Source organism: Lolium rigidum, chromosome 6 (genome assembly GCF_022539505.1).
Source record: "Lolium rigidum isolate FL_2022 chromosome 6, APGP_CSIRO_Lrig_0.1, whole genome shotgun sequence".
Lineage (NCBI taxonomy): Eukaryota > Viridiplantae > Streptophyta > Magnoliopsida > Poales > Poaceae > Lolium > Lolium rigidum.
Window position 1 is genome coordinate 300,688,597 of NC_061513.1, and position 21,113 is coordinate 300,709,709.

The 21,113-nt window shown below is 43.2% G+C and overlaps 2 protein-coding genes across 2 annotated transcripts in view; both read right to left on the minus strand.

The window, feature by feature from the left end:
• Positions 1-2,205: 2,205 nt before the first annotated feature.
• On the minus strand, positions 2,206-14,960 carry LOC124664463 (helicase protein MOM1-like). Its single transcript, XM_047201980.1, has 17 exons — positions 14,907-14,960; positions 14,617-14,759; positions 12,844-13,022; positions 12,603-12,748; positions 11,613-11,894; positions 11,034-11,174; positions 10,525-10,779; positions 10,198-10,341; positions 9,828-10,121; positions 9,506-9,679; positions 7,609-8,548; positions 7,446-7,531; positions 6,923-7,027; positions 5,700-6,830; positions 4,214-5,143; positions 3,914-4,109; positions 2,206-3,485 (listed from the first exon to the last, which is right to left on the minus strand). The coding sequence occupies exons 2-17, from the start codon at positions 14,682-14,684 to the stop codon at positions 2,206-2,208; spliced, it is 6,351 nt and encodes a 2,116-aa protein (XP_047057936.1). The 5' UTR covers positions 14,685-14,759; positions 14,907-14,960.
• A 31-nt stretch (positions 14,961-14,991) lies between these two features.
• Positions 14,992-21,113, minus strand: part of LOC124664464 — a 15,267-nt gene continuing 9,145 nt past the window's right edge. Inside the window, exons 2-5 of the mRNA XM_047201981.1 lie at positions 17,812-17,845; positions 17,003-17,446; positions 16,167-16,312; positions 14,992-15,189 (exon numbers count right to left, since the gene is read on the minus strand). Coding sequence (XP_047057937.1) covers positions 14,992-15,189; positions 16,167-16,312; positions 17,003-17,446; positions 17,812-17,845 — 822 coding nt within the window. The remainder of the gene's footprint in view (positions 15,190-16,166; positions 16,313-17,002; positions 17,447-17,811; positions 17,846-21,113) is intronic.

The following is a 21,113-nucleotide window of genomic DNA, read 5'->3' on the forward strand; positions in this document are numbered from 1 at the left end:
CGCCGATCCCGCGTACGTAGTCCACTACAACATGTGGTGCACCTGGCGCGAGACCAAGAAGGATCCAAGGAGGAGAGCGGGCTTCCTCGGTGACAGGGACTTCCCCTTCGACCATCCACCGGCGCCTCGTCGTCGAACACGGCAGCCGCCGCCGCCTGCATAGGACGACGACAACGACGAGTAGTACAGCGAGGCGCTGGCCTACCACAACGAGGAGGCCAAGAACCACAGCGAGGACTACATCACCTGCATTTTCCATGAATGGCGGTTGGCCATGGCGGAGGGCCGGAAGTTCGAGTACCCGAAGGAGATGACAAACGACGAGATCGCGAGGCTCAGCATCCTCGTCTCGGAGTTCGACCCACCGGTGCAGCCGCGCTGCCCCGGTACGTGCCCCGGTACGTGCCCCGGTACGCCACAGGCATCATGCCGCCGGACCTCACGGAGGAAGAGGCCCTACGATGGGCGCTCGAGGACTCGGCCACGCAATCGGTACAACCGCCGCCTCCACCTCTGTTGTACAACCCGTGGGAACCTCTACCTCCACCACCGGCGTAGACGGTGCCGCCACCACCATCGGCCTGGGCTGCTCAACCTCCACCACCGGCCTGGGCTGCTCAACCTCCCCCACCGGCCTGGGCTGTTCCACCTCCACACCGCCCGCGGCACCGGCGTATGTTCCGCTGGTGCCAAACTGGCCGTGGCTGATGCCGGAGGTCGTCGAGATCGACAACGACGACGACGCCCAGTAGACGCAGCCGTCTCTAAGGTTTTAGGGTATTTTTTCCTTTACTATGTAAATTATGTTTTTTATGTTGCAAAATGCAAAGTCTTAAAAAATACGTCGTGCTGCTGGAACCACCCGACGCAAATGAATGCGCGGTCAATTTTAACTATTTGAAGCGACGCAAACGGACGCGCGCGAATATTTTGGGAGTCGTCACCCCCGGAGATGTCCTCACGTAAGACACCAACCATAGCAGTCACACACAAGATTTATGCGCTGCCCACGTACGCACCACACCTCTTAAGATGCCGCAACTTCCTTAGCATATTTTGTAAGGCAAACTCCACCTTACTTAGACGAATAAGAAAGCCAATCGCACTTCCCTGCTTTCCCCGCTAGCATTTCGAGCATCCGGTTCTGAAAATCGAACGTCCGAAAATAAACACACCGCACCGTCCGGATTCGGAAAATTCTCTCTTGCCACACACGGCACTAGCAGCAGGTTGCACAGAACACCTAAGCATTAGTGTCAGTTTGAAGCAACCCAATAACGAAGAATACGGTGACAGTCCACCATTCCTTCAGTTCCCTGAACATACAAAAATAGTACTAGCTTCGATTCATATTAATTAACTAAACTTTATCTAGATACATACAGATGTATCTAGTTAACAAACGTATACGTAAAATGGAGTCAATTAATTTGGGTCAAAGGATTACATGGTAAACAAGTGCGACACTAGTGAACTAATTAACCCCCCAGGATTCCTAGACCTGGATCAGTGTTCCAACCTCCCTCCCTCCCTTAGTCCCTTGACATATGCATCTGCCATGTGCAGCTGAGTTGATTTGCCCCACCGATATCACACCTCTGCATCTCAGTTTTACACACCACAAACCAACATCTCTCTATGTGTTGTGTCGCCACTAGATCGGATCAGGTAAAGGTCAGCTCGGGTCATTCCAGTGAAACCAACCAACCTCATTGCAGCAACATGAGCTACAACATTTTTAAAGAATAGAACATAAAGAATAAAAGCAAAATCAAATAAATAAAAAACTGACAAAGACATGCAGGTGTAGCTACTAACCAAAGTTATAAATGCAACTTAACTCTTCTGGCTTTAGAGTAAGCTTGATATACATATTAAGATTGTCATAAGAAATTAGGAGAAGCCTGGCACGGTTGTAGACTGAAGCCAGGAGCAATCTCAACAAGCTAACAAAGGGTCAGACAGCCAGTCAGAATGTCAGATTCCCATAAGAAATAAAAAGAGTCAGGCATTCGCAACATCAACTCGCACTACACAAAACTTGGTGAAAATATCAGTACTACTATATCAGCTTCTACAACTTCTCAACAGGTGCAACGTTCTCTTCCGATGTGCAGCTGTCCATCTCTTTGCTACAAGGATGATGATGCTAGAGGCTTTTAGATGGGCAGCTTCTAACTCAACACAGATATCTGACTGTCGCTGCTACGGTTCATCGTCGGAGAGGCACACAGCTTCATCTGGGCTGGCCACCCCTGCACCTGCAGGGCTGCTAACCAGGCGAAGCCTAATTTTCAGATACTCACCCATCGATGCCGGTTCGGAGCCAGGCTGATTGTGATTGACGCAGGCTATCTGGGCGCCTCCATGCTGCTGGCTTCCTGGTGCTGCGTTCTGCAGACCTGCAGTGCCGCCCAAGGCCATGCTCGGATATGACGACGGTTTGGAGCCGGGCTGATTGTGATTGACGCCGGCTATCTGGGCGCCTCCGTGCTGCTGGCTTCCTGGCGCTGCGTTCTGCGGACCTGCAGTGCCGCCCAAGGCCATGCTCGGATATGACGACGGTTTGGAGCCTGGCTGATTGTGATTGACGCTGGCTATCTGGGCGCCTCCGTGCTGCTGGCTTCCTGGCGCTGCGTTCTGCGGACCTGCAGTGCCGCCCAAGGCCATGCTCGGATATGACGACGGTTTGGAGCCGGGCTGATTGTGATTGACGCCGGCTATCTGGGCGACTCCGTGCTGCTGGCTTCCTGGTGCTGCATTCTGCGGACCTGCAGTGCCGCCCAAGGCCATGCTTGGATATGACGACAGTTGGTGGGCTGGCATGAAGATGGGGTTTGAAGTAGATGGCTGCAAGCTGAGCATGGACTCTGGGTGTCGGCGGGGTGGCAGCAAGGACGCTCGGTGAGGTGGGCGTGAGCTTGATGCTTGGTGAGCTGAACTTGGGTCCATGGAGTTTCGTATGGCGCCTCCCTGTGGAACTGTCGATGCGTAGCTTCCCCTGCCATACTGTCCCAACAATGGAACCGCTCCACTAGCTGCACGATGCTGCTGCTGGTCTGTGCGCATGGCATACTGAGAGGGCATCCTGAGCTGCTGGAGATGAGGAGATGGCGCACGCAGTTGTGCTGCAGCGGATCTGTAGCTTCCATGTGGCAGATGCGGCGGAGGAGCAGGTGGCATCGTTCTATAGAGATTGCTAGCTAAGGCTGATAGTGGTTGGACAGCACGTGACTGTGCTCCAGCTGGTCTGTAGCTGCCGTATGGCACAGGCGCTGGAACAAAAGGTGATGATGCTGTTCCATAGAGATTGCCAGGTAGTTGGGCATTCCATGATGATGATGATGGCGGCAGAGCCACAAACGAAGGTCGCACATAAGATCCTGGTGGTCTGATGGCTGATGACGAGATAGCTGGTGATGTTGTGGTCTGAGCCGCTGAAGAAAACTCAAATGGCTGCTCCGCTACAGGGGTCGTCAATCTCCCTGCATTGCACAGGGAAAAAACAAACCATTATTCAGATGATCTACGGTTTAAAGAGCATCCGACTACGTAACAGATCCTAGATCAAAGTCGCCCTTTCAATTTTTAAGATCAATGTAACGCAACTACCTAGCATGGCATTACTGGAAAGGAAACCAGAAACAACAGGAGAATGACACTGCTAACAGATCACAATATAGTATGTTCGCCATACATAACGACCGAATATACACAAGACACACAAGCCGTTGGTAGATTGAATCGTGTAAGAACAACATGCTCCACAGTATAGGTCCACCAAAACAAAAAAGGTAGAGTTGAATAATATGCATTAAAAAAATACCACAGCGAACGAAGCTAAATGATGAAAGACTAGTTATGACCAGAATATTATTTTGAAAAACAAGAGATATGACGCTTAGTTGTATACCTTGAGCTGCAGATGATGGTGTGAAGACCCTTCGAAAATTCTCAGCTAGTGATTTGTTTACAAAAACATTCCTGTAGAGATGACTAAGCTCGCGCTGGTTCTGAAGATAAGCGGAATCTTCCTTTCGAGATAACAAGTCATACTTTTTTGTTATCTTCTCTCTTTCTTGGTTATACTCTATTAGAAGTTGTGATTTCTGTTCAAAAATAAAGGTGCAGCCAAGGAAGAAATGAAATAACTGACGACTAGCACAGACAATTCACAGTAAAAACAGATTACAGACAGAATAAAAAAGCAAACCTTATGTTCATGAAGCACCCTGCTGCAATGCATTAACCTTTCCAACTCATTTTTCAGCGGCTCGTCACTAAGTATTGGATTATTAAACACTAACGCTGTGACTGGAGGGTGTTGGGTGGGCTGCTCAGTACCAGGTACCATATTTGGCTGAAAACCAATTTGTATCCTTTCTTCAGAGTGTACTCTTTCAAGTGGAACATGCTGAACTGTGGTTGATGATTGCCGTTCAGGCTGCAAATCCTGGGCTGCCGTGGAGCCCAACATAACTGCTCCTTCTGCTTCTGCAGGTCGATCCTGCATTGAGGCCAATGGATGTAATTCAGAATGCAGATTGTGAGCTATCAGTGAGCCCAAAGTACGTGTTGATTCTGCCCTGGCACTGTGACTTCGTAGCACAGGCATGCCAACCAGATAGGTTCTTTCGAAAGGAGCACTCTGCGTTGAGGTTGATGGTTGTGTTTCAGGCTGCAAACTCCGAGCAGCTATGGCGCCCAAGGTGCATGCTTGTACTTCTGCAGGTTGATCTTGCATTGTGGTTGACAGTTGCACTTCACCTTGCGAAGGCTGCAAACTGCAAGTGGTTTCTGTGCCCAGAATATCTGCCTGTTCGGCTTCTGCTGGTGAATGTCCTGAAGTTGCTAAACTTTGTTGGGCAGGGCTTGTACTTTGTTCCGTAGGCACTGAGGCTGATGGTAGTATTTCGGCCTGGAGATCATGAGCTGTCACCATGCCTGCTGATTCTACCCTTCCATGTGGATCCAGTGAAGGTTCTACATGGGTGGTTAATGAGTGCATTTCAGGCTGCAAATCCTGAGCTGCTATGGCACCCAAGGTACCTGCTCGCTCTGCCTCTGCAGGTTCATCATCTGACTTAGTAATATTGCATATCTCAATATGTTCAGCATTTCTACACTCACTGGTTAAGGATTCCTGATATAAATTAAAGGTATTTGTGATCAGTGTCTGGCATCACCAAAGCATATATATATATATATATATAGTGATAAATGAACACATAAATAAGTCAAGTACGAGGAAACACAAAAATACAAAGCAAGACGCGCTGGTGATTTATGAACAGTGGAAAAAGGACAGATATGTTCTGAAATCTACTAATTAAATATCAGCTATGTCAAGTGGCACAACTTTGAAATGTTTTCCACCAACCGAAAGAGCTAATTGCTCAGAAAAATATTCTTGTGAAGGTAACATATATCACTCTCAATGCCTAGAGCACAGCAGGCAATACCAGCGGAAAAAATGATAATAGACCGCATAAACATCACTAAACAATCTGGACCAGACAAATATATGGTGGGGTACAATCATTTCTGTAGTCAAATACCATGTCACATAAGGAGATTCTGTAGTCAAACGACGTCACAAGTAGCACATAGTCCTTGTGTAAGTCAAGAACTAAGAAGCTTATGCACGCATATCAGCATATGACAAACATAATGCACTTGGAAAATGAGCAACATAATACCTGGCCGGTGGAATCATCATTTGCAGGAATAGTACTCGATGAACACCTAGCTATTTGTACACTAATGCCATCAGAACTACAGTGGATGTTGTTTTCTTGAAAATCAACAGCTTCTAATGCTGGTCCTCCGGCAGAGCCCGCAGAAGTCTCAACTGGCTCATTTTCCATTGCGTGTATAGATATGGGCTCTGAGAGAGCTTCACTTCGTACTAATGTAATTTCCATCGACACTGTGTCATTTGATGACTGTTGACAATCTGACACAGAACTTTCAGCAATACGATACACATCATTCTGTTCTTCAAAATGGATGAATTCTTCCATAACAAAGTTTGAGTCAGGTAGAGCAATATGCCGATCAAAGTCTCGATCTAATTGGCCTGATCTTGCTACCTGGTGGAGCTTTTCCTTCAGCTGACACTCTGAAGACCATGTATCAGACTGCAGTCCCTCAAGCTTGCCATGCTGGAGCTTCATGTGCTCCAAAAATGCATAAATAAGCATACTGAACCACTGAGCAGTCAGCTTTATTTTTTCACTCCTGGTCATTTCATCAATGTGACTTCTACGAATATGTTCCAGAACTAAACTGTAAACTTCTTTCAATCTGATGACATTGTTCTGCCTGTGTGTCACTAAACCTGATATCTCAAGCTGTTGTTTGCAAAGGATGTTATTTTTTCTTATGGAGAAAACATTTTCAACTAAATCTATACTTTTCTCCATTATCATATTAGGAGGCTCATCATTTAGCATGTGACATTCTTTGTGAGTTTCCTTAACAGATTCTTGCCCCTCTGAGATCATCTGCTCAGCAACAGATGAGACCTCCTGAGGTGCACCATCTATGAAATTACCATGAAGATCAATTTTCTTGTTTTGGAACATGTGGTCATTTTCCAAGTAAGAATTTTCTTGCCATGAAAGCTGGGTGTCCTCTACTGACACTGGTTGACCCTTGATACTTGCTTCACCTGCTCTATCTGGAACTTTTTTCTTTAGGGTCCTTAATTTCTTATAGATCAACCCCACAAGCGCTTCATTGTACTCACAATTGAAGCCTTTCTCAGCAAGGGCAAGCGACTCTCTGCGATCTACCTTATAATTTAGATGAGAAGCAGCACGCCAACACTGAAGAAAAAAATCAAAGCACATAAGAATATTTGATACATATAAACATGAAAAGCAAAAACATAAAAACAATGTATGGGTGCCTTTCTTACCAAGGCTATGTTGAATGTGCGCAATATGTCCACTGGCTCGGGAAGAACTAGATGATTGTTCAAATAATATTCAAAGAACTGTTCAGCCTTAAGTTTTGCATTATCCTGCATTTGTAAATTATACAAAATGCATGACAGATCAGGTAAAGCACAAAGAGGCAGTGGGGGAGCCAAGGAATAAAAAAAAAAAAAGAACAGTGTGAACAAATGCAGAAGTTATGCAATAAAAATCAAATGAACCATTGGCAAGAAGGTATTCCAGTATGAAATCATTGTTTTAACTTTCACGTGGGTGTCAAAATTGTATAACTATTAGGCATATCAGATAACTGCAGAAAGTGCAGAAGAGCATGTCTGAACGACAGACAGATTGTTTTTGCATGCAGGTAAGGATTTTTGTGCAACATTTTTTACATTAGTGGAACATGCTCTAAGCATGAATAAATGTTATTTTGATGCATTCTGCCAATAGTGTGTCATAATGAAAACAAAGAGGAAGTAAAAGAACTAAGCAAATGCATACCGGCAGTTGTAACACCTTAATTAGTTTCGACAGCTCTTTCTTAAGTTGAACATGAAGATTCTTTGGTGTGGTCAGTTTTTTCATCCCTTCAGAACAAAATAATATCAGAACAATGTAATATGCATATCTGCAGCAGAATGTATTCTTGTCACAAACGTGATACCTTCTTTTTGTTCTGTGTCATCAAGTTGTTGAAGAGGGGGGCTCAATGTAGAACAACTTTTAGGTAACATATCATCATGACTGTTGTCAGATGAACATTTTGAAGATGGAACTGTGATTCCGTCAACCTTTGTACGCATCCTTCTAGCTTCTTCAGCCGGAACTCTGGCTAGTTCTTCTATGTTCTGTAACATTCTGTGTCTTGATTGTTGTGGCTCAGATAGATTGCTCCAACGAGGCGATTTCCCATCCAGTAAGTTTAACCAAAAATTAGATGGATCTCCATCCGATGCAGGCACCCCACTTTCGCCTATTAAAGTAATGCTTCTTGAATAAAACTCCCCGCTCATATTAGCTTTCGATATGAACACACAATTGGATTCGGTGTTCTCTTTAACATTTGTGGCTAACATTTTTAAGAACTCCAGAATTACTGTATCCCTTTCAAAACTTTTACTTGCATAGTTATCATGCTGAAGCTCATCAAATCTGGTGAAAAGAGATAATGCACCCCAACTGACCAATGAATGGCCCAAACTATGTGGCATATCTTTGTAGTTACCAGTAAGCACGCCATGTTTTGCAAGCACAAGCTGCTTCTCTTCCATTGTGAAAGGAGTGTATAAACGAAAAATGCCCGGATACTTCGGTGACTCTATTTTGATTCTTTGAATAGCCTTCAGATCATTTAGCGGGTTACGGTCACTATTGTATATGATAACAACATCCACAGATAAGAGCTTAATACTTGGGAGGCATGCACGACTTTCAATCAGAAAAACAAATCTCCCCTTAGTCTTGTCATTGAACATATTTACTGCTGCCTGTTTCCTTGCCAATGGTGCACCACTTTCAACACGCTCATATGACTCACGGCCAAATATGTCACAAACAACACCTTCCAATATACCACCCATTGAGTTTCCACTTGCTACACCAGACTGCCATAGCACCCCAAAAAGACGGCTGAATTAGTAAATTGAGAAAATTAAAGGAAAGTTGTCAAAGGGGCAAAAGATTCCCTAGAAAAGCATGAAGCGGATACTTCAAAAGGGAATGACAACATTGATGAGTACTTAAGATAACATGTTCCGAACAATATGTGGGAACACGTTCGGAACAATATGTGAAATGGGGCTTATATGTCAGACTTAGGAAATTGTCATCTATACTTTTTTGAATTGTTAATTACTTGTTATAAAATAAATACTTCTGCAGGTCACCATGTTCATTCATGTAAATATCTGCTGACATAAATAGCATATTGGAATTTTATGCAGCAGCATGACATTGAAACCAAGGCAAGATGCAAAACATCAAAGCTAATGAGCATATTCTGATTATGTAGAGAATAGTATTAGGGACTATGTATGATTATTTAAAGTTCAGATGCTAATTATACCTATATCCAGCATCTAAGGAATTTACAGGCAGCAGTGTCCTCCAAACAGAGATCATGTGGCATAAAAAGGAACAGGTGCATCAACATTTTACTGTATAATCACCGGTTAGGCCACACAATGGACCAGTTAGGGCCACACAATCACTACTAGGTGTTCAGATGTATGACCGAACAAATATAGGACGCAAGTGCTACAAAATAGAGATCACATGGCATAAAAAGGAACAGATGCCCCATACATGTTACCGGTTTGGCCCCATAACTGTACTAGTTGGGGCAACCAAATCACTACTAGGTGTCTAGGTGTATGACCGAACGAATACTGCATACCAGTATTTAGAAGCAATTACCATCACCGTTATACAATAGATAGCATGAAACCTTCTAAGACGATGAACTATTTGCATGACATGGAACGACTACAGAGATCTAAGATTTAGTACATTGTGCCATACATAGGTAATAACTAAAGAGGGTAATGCCATGAGTATCTCACTTGAAAAAGAATAATGACTCTCAGCCTCTTGTTCCTTATCTCTATAAGCATGTTTTGAAGAAGCCATAGCTTGCCACATGCTTGCACTCTGGTATCTAGAGTACCAGTACGATCATGATGGTCGACAGGCGAATTTTGCAGGAATTCATCAACAAGGTAAGGGTGATCACAGCACTAAAATATAAGGACAAGAATAGATCAAAGTTAATAGCAGTGTCAGTAACTTTGTAGAAGAAGAAGAAGAAAATTACATTGCTGCAGATTGCACATAGAATGTTTTACTTGTTATCATGCAAGCTGTAAATATGTTTGCAAAGCACACCTTTGAGAGAGAGATAATAATGTCGCAAAGAGAGCCATCACTTTTCATCTTCGACTGGAGGACAGATGAATTTGAAAGCAGTATGGAACAATATATCTCTAGCTGCAGTTGTGAAATGTGAGCAGGAACCCAGTGCTCCAATATTTTTGAAGAATCTGCTGGGCGCTCATATGCAATATGACTTTTGAAGTTCACTTTCGACATCACAAGGGCCTCAGCATCAACGAAACTGCCATTTTCTTGCTCTCCAGAATTAAGGAAACCTAAGAGTTTCCTGTACTCAGAAAGATACTCCTGTGAAATAGAAAATTTCAGCATGGCTTATTTGTGGCACAAAAGCAGTTAACAGGCGAGAACTATTGATAGGCACCTTAACCTTAATTGGGGAGCTCACAAGTAACATTCTAAAATCACTGGAAAGTTGCTTCAGTTGTTCGAGATGTTGTAGGGTTGAGTTTTGAGAATAATCAACTATGACTGCCTCCCAATCAATGCGTGCTATAGGTTCGATATCCTGTGCCATGGCAGAGAGATTACAATTAAATGAAAAGCATAAGCTTAACAGAGCTATGGGGTAGTAACTAGTAACGACACCCAATATGATATAGGTGGATCTGTGCAATTTATGTGCTCTTCATTGGTAAGCAGCATTTGTTTGATAAGACTAGCAAGGGGATACTTAGCAGTTGGGACTTACCTCCAAGACAGCATCAGCATGGGATAAGAGAACCTGTAACATAATAGAGCTTCCACTCTCATAGAATTCCAAATCTTGAATTAATTTGAGCTTGTCTTTCCCTCCGTCATACACAACAACATTGATAAATGGTGCCAAGATATTGAACTGAACCTCCCATAAGGATAGAGAAGCAGGAGATGTTACAATTAGGATGGGTTGGCTGACGTCAGGTAATACAGACAGTGTGAATAAGACGGTCTTTGTTACAAATTCCTGCATGATAGTTAAACATGGGGTCCTTTTTATTCATTCAGAAAGGAATTCAAAATTAACCAAGCATGAATGCAAGAGATGTACTTATAACAGTCCAGTGTAAGATCCATGTAAGGAAGTACTACAACATATGACCATGCCAGTGGCCAGAACTAACAAGTATATACGAGTGGAAAACTAGAATAGAAAGATGAAGTCTTGTTTCTTGACCTTTTTTAAGATTAATGCAGCTAAGCTACTTGCATAAGTCCTACCTTATCATCAACAAGAACAGCGCCACGAGATTTGTACCAGAACTCTCGGAGGAGATTGATAGAACACAAGTGATCATTGTCAAAATCAGGATGGCACCCATCTGGTAATCTCTGAAGTTTCTTAAATGAGCTTTGCTTAACCTGTACAGACAAGTAATAATGACACAGAAAATTAGCAGTTTCATGAATATGTATAGGTTTTAAGCGCACAGGTCTAACTAATATGTGACAAAGAGAACCGACATAATATAATATCAATGCTGTGATAGTTCAATACAGCTAGACAAAAGAAAATAAGTGTGGAAAGATAATATAGTGCAGTTAATGTGCACTTAAACTTTTTTATGAATTAGCAGACCAGTTAACCCAGCTTTCAGTTTTCAATTTTTTTGTGGCTAGTTTATCGATCATCTTAAGCAGCGACAATCTTAACAATACATATAACTTACAAAATTATGTTAGTTTTTATTATTATCGAACTGGCCAGGATATGTTCCCTATCAGACTCGTATCGTGCATGAATTGCAAATAATATTAGGAGTACAAGATAAAGAATTAAAATTAGTTTTCCCGCCACACCTTTGCTTTTGTAGTGATAGATGATCGTTTTGCAACTTCACGGCGGTCCTCGTAGTTCTTTTTAAGTTCGTCAGCCTCAGGCGTACATAAACAGGGTAAAGTCTCTAATTCCCATGTTGCATGATCATAACCAAGACCCCTCCATTTCACTAACCATTCAACATTACAATATGAATATTTAAGGCCAGATGAGGAAAAGAAATCATCAGCTAATTTTGGGGGCATAAGGAGCCTCTTTCTCAACATGCGGTGTGGCTTAGTCCATTCCTCCTTCCAAATTGCCTGGAGAATCATTAAAGAAAAAGCATCAGCACATGCTGTGGTTGTGGACACTAGCACGGTACATGCAGCCGACCAGCAAAAGGGCCAATGCAACAACATGTTGCAGCAGCAGCAGGTCACGTGTTGGGGACAGACATACGACATGAAGAAAACGGAAGAGAGCAGAGTCTTTTAGGAAATAGTATTGTACTGGAAAGTTTAGGATTAAAGGAGTATAATGTATTAGGAGTCCGTATTGTGTTAGTGAAGGACAGGAGCCTTAGCATCATGGGCGGAGGGAGATCAGTACAAGGGTGTACAAATGTACACCCATTATTTTTGGCAAAAGCTTGTATATTTGTGTCTAAATCACATGTAGAGCAATATACATCAAATAAATTAGGAGAAATATGAGTATAACTGTAACTTTTAGTCTGCTTTGTACACGCATTGTCCATACGCTGGTTTCGCCGCTGCTTAGCATCCACTACATAAGGATGTCATGTATCTAGGATTGAGACAAGGAAGAATAATCAATCTAATCTCTCCCAAGTATTCTCTAAACCCAATCTATGTCTACCCAATCCCCCGTAGCCACGCCATATGGCTATCTTCTGCACGGTAGTTATCCCATTGTGAATGGTAGTCCACAACAGCACAGTTCTTTTGCAAAGCCTGAATCATTGCTGATATGCATAATAAAATAAAGTTCACCACAAAAGCAATCACCTTTTCAGTATGATTCCTCTTGTTAAACAAGGAAAGAGCATCAGGACCTCCAGGCATGACATTGATATCATCTTCTAGAACCCAACGATTATGGACATGCGCCAGATTCTTATACTTCACAAAATACTGCTTGCTATTTTGCATTCCTACAAACATAGAACCGATAAAAAGAGTTAACCAATTTGGAAATAGAAGAACTGCTAAATAGATTGTCTCACGCCATAAGAATAGGTGTACTTACCCTCAGCTTTCTTGACATCCCACACAGACTCTATTCCATCAACAATAGAATGTAAACCAAACTGGAACCTCTTCTTTGTACAGTTGGTACAGAACCAAATTCCAGGAGATAAATATTCCAGAGAAGGATCCAGACAAGAGATATGGTATCTACTTTGGCAAGATTTCCCATCACAAGACCTATTATCAATTGAATATATACATCAGATCATGAAGTGAATATTGTGCATGACGGACCAAAGTAAATGCATAATAACAGTAATATACACAGATCAGATGATAAGTTGTAATAATAGTGTGTTCTCTTACCATGCTAGAGAGTTACATGCGCACTTACAAATTGGTACTCATAAAACATATTATCTGATTCTGTGATATTTTAATTTTAGGATACCCACTCTTAAGTCTTAAACTAAGTAAGCAAGGTTTTTTTTTTATCCCAAGCTCATATGCTCCTGCTTCAATAAAAAATTCAGAAAAATAGCAAATAAAGTCAAAAAATTCTGAAAATTTTGTACAATGAACAAAAACATGTCTTACAATAGCCTGCCAAAAATCTCGGAGAAACGATATATGTATTGGTCTGTGCAAAACAGACAAATCTGATTGTTGCAAACAACAAATCCATATGCTCCAAACAGCATCAAATTTTGTTATTTTTCCATAGACCACCAAACATGTCATTTCTCACCCCAATGTTGCTTGCAGTTAGAACACATTCTCATGTTCGTCATAAAAAAATTCAGAATTTTTGGATTTTGATTGCTATTTTTTGCAAAAAAAATATTCGGGCAGGAGCATATGAGCTCGGGTTCAGATGTGCATTTTCATTCTTGTAAGTTCTAATAACCTGGTGTTCGGCTGAGATTATACCACAGGGTTTGATAACTGATACAACCATTAATATGGGTGAATGGTTATGATAACTCTCCAAATAAAAAATGTAAGAAGTACATAACTATAGAAATTGGAGATGTGGCGAGTGAAATTATGAAGAAGGAAAAAACCATGTCCAGCATTCAGACGTTCTTCAATGCACAGCCATCACATGGCATGCCATCCCTCCATTCATCATGATGGAACAAGGCCAAAGTATACATACTGGATTTATAATGCATGAATGCATATATCTCCTTTGGGTGCATTAAGAATCGGTACATTCTTCAGGATAAGAAATAAGATTGGGCATCATGGAAGCCAAAACAGAATTCAGTACCATGGTAACAAAGCAAACAATACCTATTAATTTTGTTGCCCACTAAACAACAAAACATGCCAAATATTACTACAGGCTGCAGCATGTTGCTCGCATAAAATTATACATACACACACAGACAAACATATACTCCCTCCTTCCCAAATTAGGATGCCTATAGTTTTTGGTCAAAGTCAAACTTTTTGAAGTTTGATCAACTATATACGGAGTAACAAAAAGTATCAACACCTACAATTTTAAATGCACATAATATGGAAATATATTTCATGACGGTTCTGAAAATATTGATTTGGGATTATAATTGTTGACACTTTAAAATTCAGAGCAGGCCCTGGACAAATTGGGTAATAAGGAGCATACAAGGCCGAACATTCAAATTGAATGGAGAAACCCAGCAATTTTACCTTAGTTCAGCAAGGGTAGATGATATTTTCATTTATAAATCACTAAATCACAATAATCTGTTATGTTGCTATCCAAGAGAAATGGCTTTGTTTGCACGGCTGTTCTTTAAAAACATTAGTAAAACTGATGTTGATAAAAAAATGATCGACTTACCTAAGAGTTCCTGGGGATCCACAAGAACCGCATATGTTGGAGTTACCATCTGTTTCATCAGATGGCATCACCTTGACATGTCCTGAAGCAGAATCTTCTTTCTGAACGATAATTGGTTCACTGTCTCCAAGTGTGCTCTTGATCTAACACAATGTCAAAGAGCAAATGTTCAGCCCCAAATCCGTTGATGCATAAAATCCAGAAAGCACATAATGGATGAGACAAGACGGTTAGTGCATAAAAACAAATTGCCGAAAGAATCGAATTATTTTTTTAGTTCGGAGAGGTACCTCTTCATGATGAATAAAAGATATTGGCACACTTTGCGATGATGACAGACAACTTTGTCTGCAAAATGAAAAGGTTAACATAGAATCAACATGGATTCAAATGCATACCCAGCTGCTTAATATCTAATAAGCCGCAAAGGCTGAGCTGAGAATAGCAATCCTTGCACTGAGAAAGAAAGCACCTTGCAGGGGCAGTGTGTTGGTCTCCAGCTTTCACTGGAAGACTGCTTTCAGCCGCTGCAGTTTGCGGGCACAACACATTGGTAGGTTTACGCGGCTGTACCTACAACAATTGACGATAAGAGGTTGGTCATTTTCACTGTTTCAAATGATGTCCAATCGAGTACAAGACACCTGACTGCTGTTAGTGATTAGATTTGTAGTGCAAGTGTGCCACTATACAGTTGCCACTATAGCAGGAAAGTATATTGGTGCTTTAGCACAGAAAATATTTCAGGACTCAACGGGAGCCATCTATTGCATGTTGCTTCTTCCCAAGCACATGCACATCATTTATCATGAACAATCGATGCATGAAACTGCACTTAACATGCTTGAGCTTTAATATTGTGGCATCTTCCACTAACCATTTTCTTATCTAGCCATCTGTCATTATAAATTCTTTAACCAAGATCCCAGACATGCACATTGACAACCAAAAACAGAGGAGTGAAGAACGCATCAGTCCAGACGAGAATGAATAACTATTAATTCATGATGCTGAATTTTACATTTTCGTGGCATATTAATCATGTTGACTTATATATCTTCACCGGTCCACTTTAAGGTAGATGGAGTTGAGTGACTTGAAGAATTTGCAAATACAACCAAGAGAGTTTTGCTGTGAGAGAATACATAGCCACTAATCTTGCAGTACATGCTATTGAAAACATAGGTCCTGCCTGATGCACATGCAAAAGTACGTGAATGAGAACTGAATCAGACCGAGAAAAAATAGGTATATGTGTAGCTCTCTAAGTCTGGAAATGCTTTTTCAATTCAATGTACAGACAGTACAGTATGAAATATCCCACTTAAGTGGATAACTGTTCTAGCAAAGATTACTAAGGAAACGGACAATAAACCCCCCTGCCAGTAACATAGAAGCAAAGAAAAAGGTATTGCAACATTACATTAGATCCTGCACCAGATGGCATTGAAGTCTACCAAGAACTTGCTAATATGTTCAAAGAGTTTCTATTTTGCAGAGAGTAAAACAGGTGGCATTAGCGCTAATCAAAATGACAGTGGAAAACAAACCTCCGAATACGGTGCAGAATATTGGTTAACTTTGTTTTTTTCAGTTAACCTGCTACTTTCATATAGCTTAGAAATGTTGCTCTCTGCCACATGCCCGCTTGAAGTGTTTTCCTTCCCCACTCTGTCAGGAGAAGCAACAACTACATCTGGAAAGTTAAGAGATAAGTTAGGCATGCTAGTATTCGGATGAATTAGTGCAAAAAATGCTATTAGTTCACTTGAGTGCTTGGTTGTTCCTAAAGAAACTGTTACACAAAGCAACGTCGTGAAGCCGAAGGCTCCTGGCTGCCATCTCTTTGTGTATTTCTGCTTACTACTCTGCTTATCCTACGATCCAGCTCTCCTTTGCTATGCTTATATTGCAAAACAGGTGTGCAAAAGTTGGTCCTACATGCCTTTTTTGGCCCAATCAGAGTGTAGACATGGTCAGAAAAAGTCGTGTCAGGGTATGCACTAGCTTGTCCATTCTGCAACCAAATAAAAGACCTTGACTTTATTGGAAGATTTGTTTCAGCCAGTTTTATGAATCTACTAATAATATTTTTTATCAAATACTAAATTCTAAGCTTTTTTAACCCTATTCTTAGACATGCCAATTTTGATCTACCAATTCGAGCATTAACTTTTCCACCGTTTTTAATTTTGAAAATCCCTAATATTATCACACTAGACAACTGTAACCAAGATTATATGCTTGATGCAGGATGCCACTGGTTAACAAAGTTACCAACAAAAGCGCCTACCTAAGCACACATATGCCATAAAAATCTAATAGTCTCACAGGAAGGGACCATTGGGCCCCTAAGTAGATACTATACCATAAGAGAATTCGATACCTGCGGCATTCCCTCCTTGGACCGCCTTGAATCTCTTCGGGTATCTTCTGGAATACACGGCAACGATCCTTTTCCGCTTCTTTGACGGGCTGCTACCATTGGCATTCTCACCAATTGCCGTTTCTGCGCCCTTCGGAGAGCCAGCGCTCCTGTCTGAATCTCTTGACAGGGAACCCAAAGCGCTGTTCTTAACCACGCCTGACGCTCTGGGCGCGCGTGACGTGCCTGCGTCTTCCCTCCCCGTGCTCCCATTCCCCTTCTTGGTGAATGTTTTTGTTCCGTGGCTAATGTCAGGGGGACCCCTCTCCCCACCTGAGCTCCTCAGACCCGGCTCGCCCGGCGCCGGCGGGCGTGGAGCATCGTTTGCGCGGCTTCTCGCCGCCGTCGCCCGGGTCACGGGGCCTCCGGAAGCACGCGGCGTGCTGGCACCAATCACAGACAGAACTTTCCGTTAGTCACAAATTCATACACAGCCTCATTAATCGAATCAGAACAAGAAAATTGTCAAAAAAATAAACAGAACCAAAACCCCAACCCCGCATCGCATGCAAGGAAGAATCGGAAGCAAAATCGAGCGAGATTGCAGTCACAAAGGCGGCCGCCGTCCGGAAGCCAAGAAACCCAGAACAAATCCGAGAACAGGGGGACCGCCGGATATAAGCTTCCGGCCGTTCCCCTCTCCACAAACGCGCGGAACGCGCATCGACGGCGGGGCGGGGCTAGGGTTTCCGCCCGATCGCTCAAAGGAGGCGGCAGCCCGCGACGGGGTTTTGGGCAGCCGCCGCCGGAAAGAAGCTCTGTTTTTTTACCCGCCGTCACGTCGCAGGCACTGTAGCAGCAGCACTGGTCATATCAAAAACAAAAAGCAGCAGCAGTGGTCTTTGCTGGCTCCCACACCCATTGTTACCGTCGGTACAAGTAATTGCGAGGTATTTACTACGAGCCACAACGGCTCACAATGATTACAGTGAAATTAAATTCACTGTATCAGAAAATATACCACACACAAAATCGCGACCGAATATTATTTCGACGAGATAAATTTGGTGTATGGAGAAAACTCCTAGCGTAGCAGTTGGAGCACGGCCAAGTACTACTTGGTAGTAAACACCAAAGAACGATAAGGTGATGCAAGCGGTGTAGATTGATTCTACAAACCTGCCCATGATGATGGCGGCGGCGCCGTGGACCTCCGATGCGGCTCGAGCTCTTCCTGTCGAGCTCGGAGCTCCTCTTTGGGTCGCCGTTGCACGCATGGGGATGGAGGCGGAGGAAGTGTGTCGGTTGTCGGCCCACGAAGAAGGCGGCGTTGGGCTGGGGGACGAGGCAATAGCGGCGGTGGCGGCTGCGCGAGGGAGGAAAAGGTGAAGAGAGAGGAGGGAGTCTGACGGTGCTTATAGGTTTTCACACCTATATATGGTCCATGCTTCGCGTATGACCTACCGGAGAAAAACCCTAGCGGCGGTGGCGGCTGCGCGAGGGAGGAAAAAGAGAGAGGAGGGGAGTCGGCCGCTGCTTATAGGGTTTCACACCTATATATGGTCGTGCTTCTTGTATGACCAGCCGGAGAAAACCCTATTGTCATTTCCTGGCCTCCATGTAAAGAGGTCCACCGGTCATGCACCTTTCAAGACCAGACAACGGTGAAATCAGGAAGAACGGCGTACAGCCTGTCGGCAATAAAGACATATGGCAGCCGCGTCTAATAGCTAATGAACGCGATTGCGTGAGGATGGCATGGGAGACCTGGTAGGCTAGCCCCCTTTAAGGTAGAATTAATTCAGTATACATCTGGAAACAAATATTTAGCATCCCAAATCTAAACAGTGATCAAATATAGCGTATCTAAGAGACAGCTAGCAACCAAATATAGCATTGATACAAAATGGTGGTGAGGAATCAACCTTACGAGAGACGTGAGAATGGGCCTTGTTGGGCCTGGGAGGATTCGACAGTTTGGACTTGGCTCATTATATGTTCTAGGACATGTGTGGTTGTTCACGAGATTTGCGTGCATTTTAGTTTCATGACTCATGTGAGTCTACTTAGTTGTATGCAGGCTTTCAATCATGTTTTGTAACTAATTTGGTTCATGTATTTTCCTTATGGGGATGAGAGCGCAAGCTTTACCCCCTACTCTTTGGTCGGCTTTCTGTGGCTCTTGTGTTGGGTAGATGCAAATGTGGATCTTTAGTTGCACATATGATGCTAGATGTGGTTATCTTGAACCCCATGTGATGATCTTATTAGCTCAATTCTAGCATTGCATGTCTCATACAAATGATTCTACACGCAATTAGAAAACACAAGAGCGTCACGATTACGACAAATTGTACGATGATTATGATGTCTTTAAACCTACTAAAACCGATTTGATCTTTCGCCCTTTCTAAAAGGACGAGATGTCGCCTAGAGGAGGTGAATATGCGTTTTAAAAACTCGTACGGATTTGGCTTGTAAGAATGCGAAATTAAACTAACGTTTATTTTACAAGCACAAACCCTAAATATGCTAGGCTCACCTAAATGCAACAACAACAACTAGAGCTAAGCAAGATATGCACAAGATATATGTAGCACAAGTGATAGCAAGATATATGTACTTCAAGCACGATGGCTATCACAAGAAAAGTAAGGATTCCGGCGCCAACGTGGAACCTGCACAACTGTTATCACCAGAATTTGACCGGGTCAGAGGTGGGCCGCGATTAAGATGGGCTTGAAGAATATACATGGAAGAAATACATGAATCGGCCTTGTATACAAAGTTTGGGCTAGTTTGCACGTGTATCTGTAAATAAAGTAGGATACGTATCGGTTAGATAGAATTTGGCTCGTGCACGGTTGGGATTATTCCCACGTTAGAAAGTCTACGGACTATAAATATGTATCTAGGGTTATTGAGAAAAACAACAATCACGTTCATCACAAACCAATCTAGGCGCATCGCCAACTCCCTTGTTTCGAGGGTTTCTTCCGGGTAAGCATCATGCTGCCTAGATCGCATCTTGCGATCTAGGCGATACACGTTTATTCGTTGTTCATGCGTTGCTCATGCTGAAGCCTTGTTGATGGCGAGCAACGTAGTTATCATAGATGTGTTAGGGTTAGCATTGTTTCATCGTATCATATGCTTTCATCCGTGCAACCCCTAGACGTCTAGCAGCCCTTACACCTATCTTAGGTGTAAGGGCGGCACCTCGCTTGATTGTTATTTAGTAGATCCGATCCGTTATGATTGCTCCTTGTTCTTCAAGGATTAGTTTAATATCTGCATAGTTAGGCCTTACAAACGGGTTGAAGGATCCAGTGGCACGTAGGGTGTAGTTTGCTAGCCCTAGACAGGATGTTCCGGGGATCAACTTCATGTTGGTTTTTACGCCTTGTCTAGGGTCGGTTTATGATCACCGTGTGACGTGGGCATTACCCTTCGGGTAACCAGTATTGCCCTATCTGGTATTGACAAATTGGAGGCCCATGAAGATACCTGAAGGCGAGATGGGCCACTAGGTCGGCGCACTAGAAGATTCCTTGACGGGCAAGACAAGGAAGCGAACAAACAAGGAAAGATTGGATCTAAACTACGTAAACCTAGTCGTACTCGGTTAGGACCCTTGAGACCTGGCCTCCTATATAAAGGCCAGGAGAGGGGCTGCCGAGGGACAGAATCAATCTTAGCAATCTTAGCCGAGAAAAAGCTTAGAGCTAGGTCATCATAGCAATAGCCATCTCGACGAGATCTCAGCCGAACTATTCGGCACCCCATTGTAACCCATTATCATCATAATCAAGAACGAGACGGGCGGGACGTAAGGGTTTTACCTCATCGAGGGCCCCGAACCTGGGTAAATCGCTCTCCCCGCTTGTCTGTGAACCGATGTCTCGTGTCAGCTTGCAGGATTTCGTCAACCCTAAGCCCCTATCGGAGGGCATTGGCGAGGAGTACCCTCGACAATTGGCGTCCTCTGTGGGAAACCTGTCGGCACAAGGCAGAGCATCGGCAGATCCGATCATGACACCGGCGGTTTCGCCGGCAGCTTCATCAGCACCTTCATCGACACCATCGTCACCGACCCTGGGAAGCCCGATTCGATTCGGCTCCTGTTATCACA

Coding starts and splice junctions, on each gene's coding strand:
- LOC124664463 (XM_047201980.1), bottom strand. CDS start 14,684: ATGCCATCTGATGAAACAGATGGTAACTCCAACATATGCGGTTCTTGT. Junction 13,023..14,616: donor GGATCCCCAGGAACTCTTAG/GTAAGTCGATCA, acceptor AATTGATAATAG/GTCTTGTGATGGGAAATCTT. Junction 11,175..11,612: donor CTATCACTACAAAAGCAAAG/GTGTGGCGGGAA, acceptor TTGTCTGTACAG/GTTAAGCAAAGCTCATTTAA.